Source organism: Phragmites australis, chromosome 1, assembly GCF_958298935.1.
Source record: "Phragmites australis chromosome 1, lpPhrAust1.1, whole genome shotgun sequence".
Lineage (NCBI taxonomy): Eukaryota > Viridiplantae > Streptophyta > Magnoliopsida > Poales > Poaceae > Phragmites > Phragmites australis.
In genome coordinates, this window is record NC_084921.1 from 11055463 (window position 1) to 11068519 (window position 13057).

General features: G+C 42.2%; 1 protein-coding gene across 4 annotated transcripts; it reads right to left on the reverse strand.

The window, feature by feature from the left end:
• Window positions 1–4229: 4229 nt before the first annotated feature.
• On the reverse strand, window positions 4230–6892 carry LOC133909476 (uncharacterized). 4 transcript variants are annotated; one of them, XR_009908399.1, is made up of 4 exons: window positions 6672–6892; window positions 6393–6432; window positions 4591–4695; window positions 4230–4516 (listed from the first exon to the last, which is right to left on the reverse strand). XR_009908399.1 is itself a non-coding variant. In XM_062351927.1 (3 exons), exons 1-3 carry the CDS (start codon window positions 4862–4864, stop codon window positions 4375–4377), a joined length of 318 nt encoding a protein of 105 aa, XP_062207911.1. In that variant the 5' UTR covers window positions 4865–6378; the 3' UTR covers window positions 4242–4374. The 4 variants fall into 4 exon arrangements, 1 of the variants encoding a protein (XP_062207911.1); XR_009908396.1 differs by lacking the exons at window positions 6393–6432; window positions 6672–6892 and adding exons at window positions 4783–5378; window positions 5454–6378 and having other exon boundaries at window positions 4239–4516; XM_062351927.1 differs by lacking the exons at window positions 6393–6432; window positions 6672–6892 and adding an exon at window positions 4794–6378 and having other exon boundaries at window positions 4242–4516.
• Between the last annotated feature and the right edge of the window lie 6165 nt (window positions 6893–13057).

The following is a 13057-nucleotide window of genomic DNA, read 5'->3' on the forward strand; positions in this document are numbered from 1 at the left end:
TTGGTGTTCCCAGTTGTGCTTGAGAAATAAGTCCTTGCAACCTTATCTTCCTCTGCTGATGCGTGAAAGTCATCCATTTTTCAACCCAATGAATCTGCATGGGGTTGTGTTCTTCTAGCCAATCCATACCCAAAATTATATCATAACCATTGAGGGGAACTATCTTGAAATTGTTGCAAAAGGTGTGCCCTTGCACTATCCAATTCTGATTGGCAAGCTCATGAGTACAAAGAAGAATTCCCCCATTTGCTACTCTAACCCTCATAGGTCTTTGCAATTCCTTCCAGCTCGGTATGGAAATAGCCAATTGCTCACTGACAAAGCAATGTGTGCTGCCAGAATCGACAAGCATGATTATTTCACCATTCACCCAATTTCCTTGTAGTCTCATGGTCTTATTACCCTCCGTACCGTTCAGAGCTTGCTGTGAGATAGCAATGAGATCTTCCTCTGAATCAGACTTGATTCCTTCTGCTCCTTCATCAGTGCTTTCGGTTCCTTCGGGCAATAACTTCCACAATTCTTCCACTACATTTAGTGACACAGTAGTTGAACATTTATGGTTGATACCCCATTTTTCCCCACACTTGAAACACAGCCCTTTTGCCCTTCTGTAAAATTTAAGAGAGGCTAGCTTTTCGTCACTACTTCCTCTCGCACTGTTTCCAGCTAGGTTTCTCCTTGCCTCACTCCCATACTGCTCATTCTGATTTTTCAGAGAAGATGTTGGGACAGACATTTGTCTTCTCATAGAGTTCTTCAAATAAGATACCCCTTCAGACCTTCTTGCATCTCTTCTAGGTCATGCAAAACCTCTTCCTGCAAAATTACCAAGGAACTAGCAGCATCCATATCAATTGGCCTATGCAAAAGGACCACCGCTCTAATATCCCCCATTAGACCATCTATAAAACGGTTGGTTATGACAGACCTATTCAGAAATGGGTCATGAGCTAGCAGCTGGTGGATTAAGTCATCAAATCTCTCTATGTACTCTATGACTTATCAGTTTGGCTAATGTGAAAGAATTATCTAATTAACTGATTACCCTGATCCCTCTCAAACCTTTGACACACAGCCACACATAGGTCATTCCAATTAAAATACATGCTTCTAGTTTTAATTGACTGAAGCCAAAATGCCGCTGACCCAACAAAATGCATGGTAGCTAGCTTAACCTAGGAATGTGGCAGGACATCATACAATTCGAAAAAGGTTTCGCACTTTTTAATCCACATATTAGGATTTGAGCCGTCAAATTGGGGAAACTCCAGTTGAGGTAAGACAGCAGCTACATTGGAGCTAAGACTAGGTGCACTTCTAACACTTGCATCTCTAATCTTGAATGGAATGGAAGCCTAAGTATTAGGATGAGGTGCACCTATGACCGGAGGTGGTAAGAGAGTGGTGACCACTCCTGAACCAGTCCCCCGATGTGGTAGAGCAGAACGGTGGCCGGTTGGCCCGAACGTCGCCTCTATCGAGGTAGCCCCCAGGTGAGCGGTGGCTGGCATCCTAAGCGAGAGTTCGATCTCCACCCCTTGAGCTTGAGATGGAACTCCATCCCCAGATTGGTTGGTGAAGGATCCGGGCTTCTGGACGATTTGCTCCACCTGCGCCTTCAGATCCGCCAGCCCAGACTGCAGATCCAATAGCCCATTCTCCACTTGTGGCTTCCAGTGCTTGAATTCACCCTTGGTGGTCTTCAATTCCTCCATCGCCACCCTCATCTCCGAGAACGACTGCTGATTTTGCGCGTGTTGATCCTTCGGTATGGCGACCAACTCCGCGTAGTGTTCGTCGGTCTTCATCTTGATCTGGAGCCGAGTACCGTGGTTGTGACATGCCAAGATCGTCGCTCTAGTACCAAATGTTACGCTCACACTCAATTTCACGGATCAGAGGTAGGATTTCACAGCACCACAGCAACTCGCCGGACCTGTTCTTCACGAGTTCATCTCAGTTATTCATACTTGTCTTCCAAGCCAGGAGTCTATCTCCTTTAACTACTTGCTAACAACCCACTCGTCCCGCAGAACTCCTACCAGGACAACTCTCCTTACATTACATGGGCCGCCACACTCACCTCACCCATTCGGGCCCACTGATCCTTTTGCTGGCAAGTTTGGCATGCTTTGTTTTCTCCCGCCTCCTTCCCGCCGCCACACCTCTGGTCTCATCTGAGCTGCCACCTTCTGCAGTGATTCCACCAGGGAGATCCTCCTGACCTGGGATGGTGACAAATCCCTGGAATGTTTCCCCAGAGTAGGAGATCCATTGCCTGAACAACTGTTGCTTGACGATGATGATGACACACAACCGTTATTTCTGACCCACGGTATGTTCCACGTCGTGGCTGGCCATCCAGACATTTACTCTAAATTAAACCTACATCTAAAATATTGCAAATTAGATTAAAACATGGTCCAACATTTACTCTAAATTGAAAAAAAAAAGTCATAACAATGCTACATCTAATACCTTTAAATCCTACATCTATTAGCTAACTTCTGATAAACCTACATCTCATTGTTAAACTATGTCTAAATCCTACATCGAATTCTGAACCTATGTCTAAATACTACATCTAATTGCTAACATATGCCTACATACTATATCTAATTTCTAAATTATGTCTAACCCTAGTTCTAAATCTAGATCTACATTATAACCTATGTCTAAACCCTAGATCTAACATCGGACCTATATCAAAACCTACCACTAATGGCTATCTTTTGTAAAAAAACAAAGAATTTTTTTTTTCGGCGGGGCTTCGCCTCTTCTTCTTCCCCCCCCCCTCCCCCTCTTCTCAGTGCTCTCTCTCTCTCTCTTCTCTCGCTTGGGAAATGAAGCAAATGAGCCACTAACATCGGCCGGACGCGCGACGCCATTTATATACTGAAAAGGTGCCGTCCATCCAACGGGCGACACATTGAACTGGCAACCAAGTTAGTGGTCTTATTAAATTCTAGCCTGTTTGACCGTGGGGTAGGTGTTGCCCGTGGGATAGATGACACCTTGTTGTCGCCTATTCAGTGGGTGACGGTAAGCTATTCATACCATTTTTTAAAATGGGCATGTATTTTTTACAAATATTAAAAAATAAAAAATTCTCGAATTCCTAGTGTTCCCTCGTCTTCTTCTGAGCCCAGACATCCAAAAACAAGAAGGCCCTGAGCCCATTTGTGGTTTGTGGAGGAGGACAAAGATGACGAGCCAAATCAGACAGCTGCGGCTCGACTGGTGGCCGCATCGCAGTCGCAGATGCTGGAAACCGCACACGCACGAGGGTTACCCCTTAACGCAGGGGGTTTGGTTTTCCTGCTGCGGCAACGACAGGCCACGCTTCCCCTTCCCACGACTTCGAGGCGGATTCGATCCATCCATCTCGCGAGCCGAGCAGAGGAGGGCGGGCGGGCGCCATGGCCATCGCGGGGGACGCCGTGCTGTGCCCCTAGATCTCCCAGTGCTACCACCACTGTGTCGAGCCCCTCTCGAAGGACATGGTAAGCCGAGGACCCACCCTGAGATCAGGATCGTGATCGCCCTCGTCTTCGTTTCCGTTTCCCTTCCCTTTGATCCTGCCATGGGCCAGGTCATGGATCGGTCTTGGGTCCCTTAGTTTGTTACGCTTAATCTTCTGTTGATGTAGCTAGTGGTTGATTCTACGTTCTTTTTTTGGGGAAATTCAACTATATGTTCCGAAGTTGACAAGCCTTTGATAAAATATTCAAAGTTGATGAGCCTTTGATTATATGTCCAAAGTTGATTGTATAGTTTGATGATATATATATAGGATCCTTTTTACAAATGAAGAACAAATAACCTTATAAATAGACAACTTTACCCTTCACAAATAAAACCTCTTGCTCGCATCTTCTGATCGCGTCGAGATTTGAGATGCAGTGACCCCTCAATTTTTTTCTCTTGTTTTCTCAGTGGCCGGCAGCGTCAAGTACTCAAGTATGGGTTCCGCTTAGCACGATTAAGCCTTTGTTTACTCGGCAAATCATTGGGTTTCATCATTGCTATTCAACTTTCTGATAAGAATTGTGGTTATTCATGTATCATTAACAATATCCCAATGCTATAGCCGAGTTGTGTTTGTTCAGTTCTTTCTTCTTTTGCCTTTCTAAGTGCATCGATGAGCATGCATATCTATTTTTTTTCTCAGTAGCCGGTGAACAAGTTTCCCACATGTCATGATTCAATAAAAATAATACAAAAGAAGCATATACTGCACCATTCCAGTAGTAATGTTTTAATACATAGCCGGTAAAAATGAATTGAAGGTTTTCCACACAGCACACAGTACTTAGTCCATGCTAACAATCAAACATAAGTATTGCAAATGACAAAATGACTCCATTTAGATCAAAGATGGCGGACTTTTCTCTTCTTCGGAGTCAACTTTTTGAAAGGTCTTGCAAGAGATTTGGTTGGAGTCTTGGCAGGAGACATGGCAGTTTGAGACCTTGTGACAGGTCCAGGACTAGATGGAGTGACATTCCTTGGACTGAAAAAAGAAAGATGATATCACAAGACTTCATATGAAAACGTTGTAAATAAGATAGCAAGCAAGGTGTTTACCTCCTTGTGACAGGTCTAGGACTAGATGAAGTTACATTGCTTGATGTGTTGACAATTGTGGAGTTACTTACAGCTTCCCATGGAGCCGCATTTCTCCTACTTTTCCTGTCACAATAAGCACATACATATTTGCATAAGTTCAATTTCAAAACACAAAAATTTGCATTAGTTGAATACATAAAGTACTTGTACCTTTTCTTTACCCCATTGTATAGACATGCAGCTTCCTTGTGTCCCAGCTCATGGCATTTTTTGCATTTGTTCTTGCCCCCATCTTAAATTTTTTCCCTGAACCCCCTCAGGAGCACCCCTTATCCTTAGTTCCCAACGTCTTCCTGCACCCCTTTTTGGTAGTGGTGCATGCACAACAAACCCTGGATCCACTACAGGCCACTGAGTCTTGTCTGTAAGTGGTTCTATCTCCCATTCATATGCTTCTCTGAATTTTTGCACTAAGTAGTACACATGCACAAAAGTCCTCCAACTTGCAGTGAGGCAATGCAGTTAAAACAACCAATGCATGTGGACATGGCTTGCCTGTATGTTGCCACTCGAGGCAAGCACATTCACGGTTAAGTGTCTTGACTACATGCCTAAGGTGATCCTTTTATGTATCCCTGACCTCAACACTCCCATCACTTGATGCTTGTGGCTTAAGATGGCCTAATCTTCTAGTCCTAGCATTTAGTTGTTGTATGATAGCTGGTAGAATTTTACCTTGCAGTCGCTCTCCAATCTTTCTCCTCTTCCTTAAACAGCTCCATGACCATCTCTCTCAACTTGTCACACTAAGAGGTTATTGTTATTAAGTGTACGAGTAAAATTGATGATTAAATAACAATTGAAAAGAGTAGGAAATGCACCTCATCCATAGCAAATTGTGATGGTCATTAAGGTAATCCAATACCTTAGGTTCTTCTGTAAGTACTTGGGTCGTAATGAAATATTGATTTCTTATATGCCTTTGCAGCAGGCCAGATGTGGCCTCCCAAGTCACCATGGATTTTTTTAACAAAATTTCCCATGAGATGCTTGAAACACTCCCTTTGCTCGGCATGAAGGAAAATATTCTTCACTGCATTTTCTAAACCCTTGCAAGCATCAGTGCATACAACTAATATTGGAGGATCACCTATTGCCTTCTTCAATTAACTCATAAACCAAGACCATTTTTGTTGTTGTTTCAACATCAAAAAATCCAAAAGCAACAGGAAACATCCAATTATGCCCATCCATAGCTGTAACCGCAGCTAGCTACCCATTCCACTTGCCATTTAAAGCAGTTGAATCTATACTTATGTATGGTCTGCACTCTGCACCCCTTCAAAAATCCATCTATATTGGGTTTAAACGCAACGAAGAACTTGTCGAAAAAAAATATTACCTTCAACTTCCTTAGTGGCAATATCTATAATACTCCATGGGGATCTCAGCTCAATTTCAGCTTTGAAGTTATAAAGCAACTGGAAGCTCTCTTCCCAACTACCATATAAATCAGCAATAGCTCTTTGCACACTGTGATAGCTAGCCTTGCAATTATAGTCATCCTATGAGTACCCTTACATTGAAGTCCACTGTATCTTGTTCAATGACAATGGCTGATCAATCCATCGAGCTAAAGGTTGCCGGCACCGATGCATTAGTGCTACCGATTTCTACATCGTTGTTAGTCCTAATGCCTAGGTTGATCACACTCGGAAAAGAAAAAAAATGAAATTCTACATTGGTGGTACTCACGTCTATCGCAAAATCAATGTAATGCACAATGAAATTGTAAAGCAAACTGAAAATTGTGATGTTACCTATCATAAATTGATTCCATTTTGAATCTCCTCTTCAAGCCTAGATGAACCGTATCGACATGTTAGTAAGAATCACAATCAAGGTACTCACAGTATAGCTTTTCCAACAACTCGAGCATAGCTTTTCAATTTAGACATATAAATTAGGCATGCAGTGGCCAACCAAAAACTAAAATCACCTAACCTCGTGTTAACGCTGCTTTTTTCCGTGGCTATAATGTCCACAAACCATACACATGCTAAATCACCATCTCAGACAAAACTGATTACTCAGCTCACCTGAGACACTAATCCGGCAAGGAGCCGTGCCAACCGCGCGTTGGAGCCGTGTGTGCAGCCACGCGTGCTCGCCTGCCGGCCGTATGCTCGGCCGCCGCCGTACACTCGCCTGGTGTCGGAGCCGTGCGTGAAGCCACGCGTGCTCGGCCGCCGCCGTACACTCGCCTGGTGTCGGAGCCGTGCGTGCAGCCACGCGTGCTCGGCCGCCGCCGTACACCCGGGTTGAGATAAAGGAAGAGGAAAAGGAAATTTTACAGCCCGACTTGTACACCAAGGGTTTTTCCTGGTTGTATAAGGGCAAAAAAGTCTTTTGATATACAAGTGTCTAGCTGCAATACTTAATAAATTTTTTTGTTAAACTAATCCATGTGAAATATATAATAAAAAACTCATCAACTTTAAATATTTTATCAAAGGTTCGTCAACTTCAGGATATACAATTAAATTTTCCTCTCTTTTTCCCGTCCTATTCGTGCGCCGCCTTCGAATTTGGACGATGAACCGTGGTGGCATCCTTTGATATTGTTAGGTTTTGTCATAGTTGTTTTATTTTGGCCTGACTCGGTATGCATTCTTGGTGTACGAACTGTCAAAATTCTGCGATCGAGTAGTTGGTGCTAAGATAAGCCTATGTTTGTAGGCGTAATTATCCTGTGCAAAGTTTGGTGGCTCGGCAGTAAGGTTCTCATTTTAGATTGGCAGGAAGAATTTTATGTCAGGTTTTACAAGTGATTTATCAAGGTTTTAAATCGTGATTTTCGCAAAGCTACGATATCTATTGCTAGTTAACACCGAAGCTATCCTTCTTCACGCTTTAGTATTAAAAGGGAAAAAAATGTAGAATAGGTATATAATCTAATTCATATTCAAAGATATTACAAAACTATAGCACTCTATAATACACTAGATACTATATTAAAGACCATAAATCACAATATTCATACTGAAAAGTATCCATCAATAAGAAAAGTGAATGTTGGAGAAAAGTAAGATAAAGTGCCCTGTTAAATTTCTCATACTTGAGCCTTATAAGAGATGCATTTGAGCTTTTAGTAAAGTTGGATTAAAAAATTGGCTTGTTGCTTTGGCCTGTTGGTACAAATTTAGAAAGCGAAGCTATCACTAGCTACGAGCTAAGGCAAATAGCGGAGCTATTTGGAGCTAATACGCTTGTAGCTAGTATAGCGGCAAATTAGATCGTCGCTTCGTGTATGGGGTCAAAAATAGCTATAGCGCATCTATAGCTAGCTATTTAGAATCTTGTGGTTTATGCATTTGACAGATGCACGGTCCCGGAATTGTTTGAAGGAAACAAGCAGCTGGACGGTGCCTCCGTTGGTTCGAGATAGCTTCCTCCATGGTGCGTTCCCCCTCCAGCTGGACTGGACTGATGTTCTTCTTTAAGATCTTTTGTGCTTTTGTTGTGACTGTTTAGTATTAGGTTTGTTTGGTAGAGTTTTTTTTATTTAAATTTTTTTAAAGTGATTTTTTTAAGGGAAATGATTCTTTAGAATAAACTACGTAGAGGAAGTGATTCTGTGCTGAAAGTAAATCAGGGGAAGCTGTTTTTTTTCAGCTCTCCAACTTCTAGTTTATTCTATAGAATTACTCCTATGGATTTCACTCGTATAATTAAAAGCTAAAATCTACTGTTTGACAGAACTCCTCTAATTCTAAAAAAAATCTGCTCTAAAAATCCTATCAAACATACTTATGATTCCATCTTGTGGCAGATTGGTTCCGCTCTCGGGGTACAGAAGGAGCATTTTATGGTTTTAACCATGGTATGTACCTGTGTTCCGTTCCGTAATCTGATTGAGCTACTTGTGCAGTAGCTGATGCGTCTGCGTGGCAGATGATTTGTTAGTTCTTTAGCTATTATTTTCCCTACCTTTTTTTACTGGGTTCTAATTACGAGTAAGTTAGTTTGGAGTCTATATGCAGCAGCTGTGCCATCTAATGTGTGGATGTGGCTATTAGTTGGCATGTTAATACATGTTTACTACTGTAGAAAGATATATCAATGCCGGTTCAAAAATATCATCAGTAAATCGACACTGATTATTCGATACTGATAATTCATGACTATCAGTGTTGGATCTGAAACCGGCACTAAAAATTCTTTTCACTGCCAGTTAGTAGCTCCAATCAGCACTGAAAAGGTTCCAAGAGCCAAAAAAATAAATCAGATGGCTCTCGAGCCGACTCGATTGCCGCTACTGTCGCCGCGGTGCTTCCGTCGCCGCCGCATGCTCAAATCGAATACATCTCATCCATACAACACATCTCATAATCAAATTCAACATAACAATACAAGAATCGACTTATCACATTCATACAACAACGAAAGAGCATCTGCCAATTATATTTCATACAGAGAACACATATATGCAACATTATCCAGATTAATAAATCTAGCTGAAAAAAGTGTGGTGGTTGCATATCACAAGAATAGAAAAAGGGATAAATTAAAATGCAATGTTTGTGGATGGAAAAATTGGAAACAACATGAATCGGCTTGCAACCCGTGAATCAAGTAACGAGAAAAGGAGGCGTCTTTATCGCTAGCATCACATGAGCGAAAGAAAATGGATCGTTGTCGGTGACGTGGAGGGCCAGCAGTCTGCGATTGAGGGAGCTGATCTCCATCTCCTTGTGGAAGACAGCAGCCTTGAGGAACGCGAGCGTGTCCTCATCGTGCTGGATCCACTCCTCCGCCACCCACCGGAACTACTCCGCCTCCATCCGCTCCGCTGCCTTCTCCGCCTGCAGCCGCAGCATCATGGCCAGCGCCTCGTCCGCGCCCAACAATGCCGCACTCCTCTCTTCCTCCAACTCGGCCCTCAGCTCCTCCACGGTCAGCGTCTGCTACCGCAGAGCCTCCCGTAGAGTGGCCACCTTGCCTTCTTCAACTCCGGCCAAGTACGAGAGAGAGAGAGAGGAGAGATCGAGAGAGAGGGGCCGTGGGGAACTAGAGAGAGAGAGACTGCGAGGGAGAGAAGAGCGAGAAAAATATCTGGAGTTTGGAGCCGGATTTGATCGAGCCAAAATTAGAATAGAATAAAATTTCGGGTCCATATAGACTATCAGTGTCGGTTGTCAATAGAATCGGCACTGATAGTTGGAGCCGGATGTTTGATCGAGCCAAAATTAGAATGGATCAAAAAATTTGAATCCAGATGAACTATCAATGCCGGTTTTTAGCGGCTCTATAATTGTTCGGGCACGGGAGATTAAGAACCGGCACTGATACATCTTCAGTGGTGGTTCCTGTACAACCGGTACTGATGTGTCACTACTTTTGACCAATTCTGTAGTAGTGATTATTCATCTTATAGTGTGCCTTTTTAACATTTCAAATTCCTATAAACTATTCAGAGTTTCAAACACCACATACGCTTGTAGTTGTTTGTATGTACGAAAAGCTCTATTTATGCGATCTTCTCAATTCAGGGATTATCTTTGCATGTGAAAATTGCACCCTGCACATAGCAGAATTTGTGTTATTCTAGAGCCCTCCCTCTATATGCCTGCACACATGGAAGTTTCTTTTCCTCTTTGGTTCATGTGATATTTGCTCACCTAGATTTACATCTAGTAGATGTTTTTGCATGCTTGGTACGCTTGTTGGCAAATGGATGTCGAATGAAATTGATTAACCATTTATTCCCTTCTCAAATTTTGATCTACCGATGTTATTATGCAATTGATAATTATTTTACCATTAGCATTAATTTTGGAATTCTTTTTTGTAGTTATGCCTGCGGTTCGACGTTACATAAAGGGGTCAATGTGGATCCATTTTCTTGTTGGTGTAAGTACCATGCACTTTCCTGTTCCAGACATTGGTAGTTTTCTTGTTGACCTGTTTAGCATGAGTAATTTTGAGTTAGAAAGTTCTTTTATACAGCATGTCCATCGCCGGGACGAGTTTCAGTTACAACAGCAGAACCTGAAAAGGGGAAAAAATTATTTCTTTTCTTTATGTATCAGATATCAAGCTCTAGTCTCATTCTAAATTATTCTAAACACACCATTCATGACCTGTCACTGGACACAGCATTGAATATTCAATCTGGCCCTGTATTCTATCTAACAATTCCGTCACATCAGATATTCTTTAATTGGAATGTGCCCCTTGTTAAGATTTGTTAGACCATGCCCAAGGGAATTCCTTCACGAGCAGATTCCCGTCGTGAAGGGATTTTCGTTCCCTTCAGCGCTCCCAACGGATTCCCTTCACGGTTCCCTTCACGACGGGATTCTCAGAGTCATTCCCTTCAGGACGGGATTCTCTCTCCGTTTCCTTCGCGATTCCCCTCGAAGGGAAGTTGTTGGAGATGAGAGAAAATAAAGGGAATGGGAACGGGGAAGGGAATCGGGAAGGGAACGAAATGAAGGGAATATGGTTGGAGATAGTCTTCTATAGTCATAGCTGTGCCAAGAGAAGTTTGAGAAAATAACGATGTGCACTATCTTTTTTTTTTTTGTCAAGAATAAAAAAGAGGATAACATGGTTATCTAGTGCAAAGACGTACTAATTTTGATACTCCTATCATCCCCCTCCCCCCTCATGCAGGCACCTCCGGTTGTTATGTTCTCTTCTGCATGTGCTGGATTAGCAGGTTAGGCGTTACTCTTCTATATTTATTTGTTTTTTTTACTTTTTTTTACTGTTTAGCTATTTCCTGTATATATTCTGTTGTCCAAAAAGTCAGCTTCATTTTTTATTGTCATGGCTATTTGCTGGATATAGTTACATTCGAATTATAGAGTTTCGATATTCTGAAAAAAAAATATTTGTTGGCTCCATTTGATAGTTTATATTGTTCACTACTAGATAAATTGCGCCTTTACCTTTCAGGATTATGAAAGTCACCATAGAAATTTAATTTATGTTTGCTTTCTGCAAAGCTCCAATAACCATTCTTGGCAAGGTACCTTCTGTCAAATTGACTTGACCTCTTATACTTTTGTGATGCCCCTTCCTAAAAGTTTTGATTTGACCTTTACCTGGCACATACTTATCTAAAGTAGAACAGGACCAGAAGGGACCTCAGCATTTTAACTTGTGCTTACAAAAGGATGGTCCTGAACTCCTGATTGGCGTACATTGGATATTTATCTCTCGCTTTCTGGGTGTAGGCTTTTTCCAAGGTAGATGTTGGACATGTGAGGTTTTTTAATATTGTCAAATGTTTAGTACTAAACTACTAATACTCCCTCCAGTTTTTTACTTATCTTTTTGGACATCAACACGGTTCAATCATATGTACATGCATGACACACCTCCAGTTCAATCATATGTACATGCACGATGCTAATGCCTAATGGTTGTATGAAGTGTTTGGATTGTGAATATGCAATTTGCGGTTGTGAATGCCTAATCCACATTAATAAGCAGCAGCTGTGGTTGTGGGATGGCAGGCACCTGCTTAGGGGTCTAACATGTTCATGAGATCAAACTCTTGTAAGGGAACTTACGTGCACATTGACGACCATAAACAACTCCATGTTTACCTGTTGAACTGTATGAATTGCCAAATCCGTAACTGGCCTGTAGTTTTTTTCATTATTGACGTGGAACCAATGACAGCATCAAAGTGCATAATTTTCAATTCAATGTTTCTCATGGTTAGCGTAGAACATTTAGTTGTGAAGATAGTCGAATATGGTTCAATGAATCGTCGCGCTTCGCTTTGGTCGTTCGCGTGGCGACGAGCTCGATCGTGTCGTGCAGCTGGTAGCGGTGGCTGATGAGTGGCCTTTGCCTTAGCCTTTGCGGATTGGTTCAGCGCGACGTGCCTCTTCTGTAGCCTTGTTACATTGCATATACGCCCAGGCCCAAATCTATCAGCCTCGGAATTGAGAAGGAAGGCCGCGAATTGATATGGAGGATGAACTTATACGTTAGATTGTAGATAACATGACATTTGTGGTCTGAGTGCTCTTGGCTCCGATTCTATAATAATAAACGGTTATGTGTATTTTCTAATGTAAAGATTGAAATAATCTTATTCTATTATCTTAAAAGATAATATTTTTCTTAGCGAAATTCGGCGGAAAGGGCTTGGAAATATATGTTACATTAAAATTTTGTACAAGCCACCCCTGTTACAGATGATCTTTAGAAGTTAGAGAACTACACACGAGCACGGGAGTTTTACCAGATTCATGTAACAATCGAACTATTTGTCTATTTCACATGAAACTTCTAAAAATCCCTACGTTCTGAAAGTAACCCAACGCGAAGGAGGGGAGGTGGGAGAAGCTAACGTGCCTCATCTTTTCCTCGTCGTCGATGAGCGTCCCCGTCTCGCGCTGTCGCGCACATGCCATCGCACGCCGCTGCCGCGCAACGGAAGCCACGCGCTTTTTAAAATTGA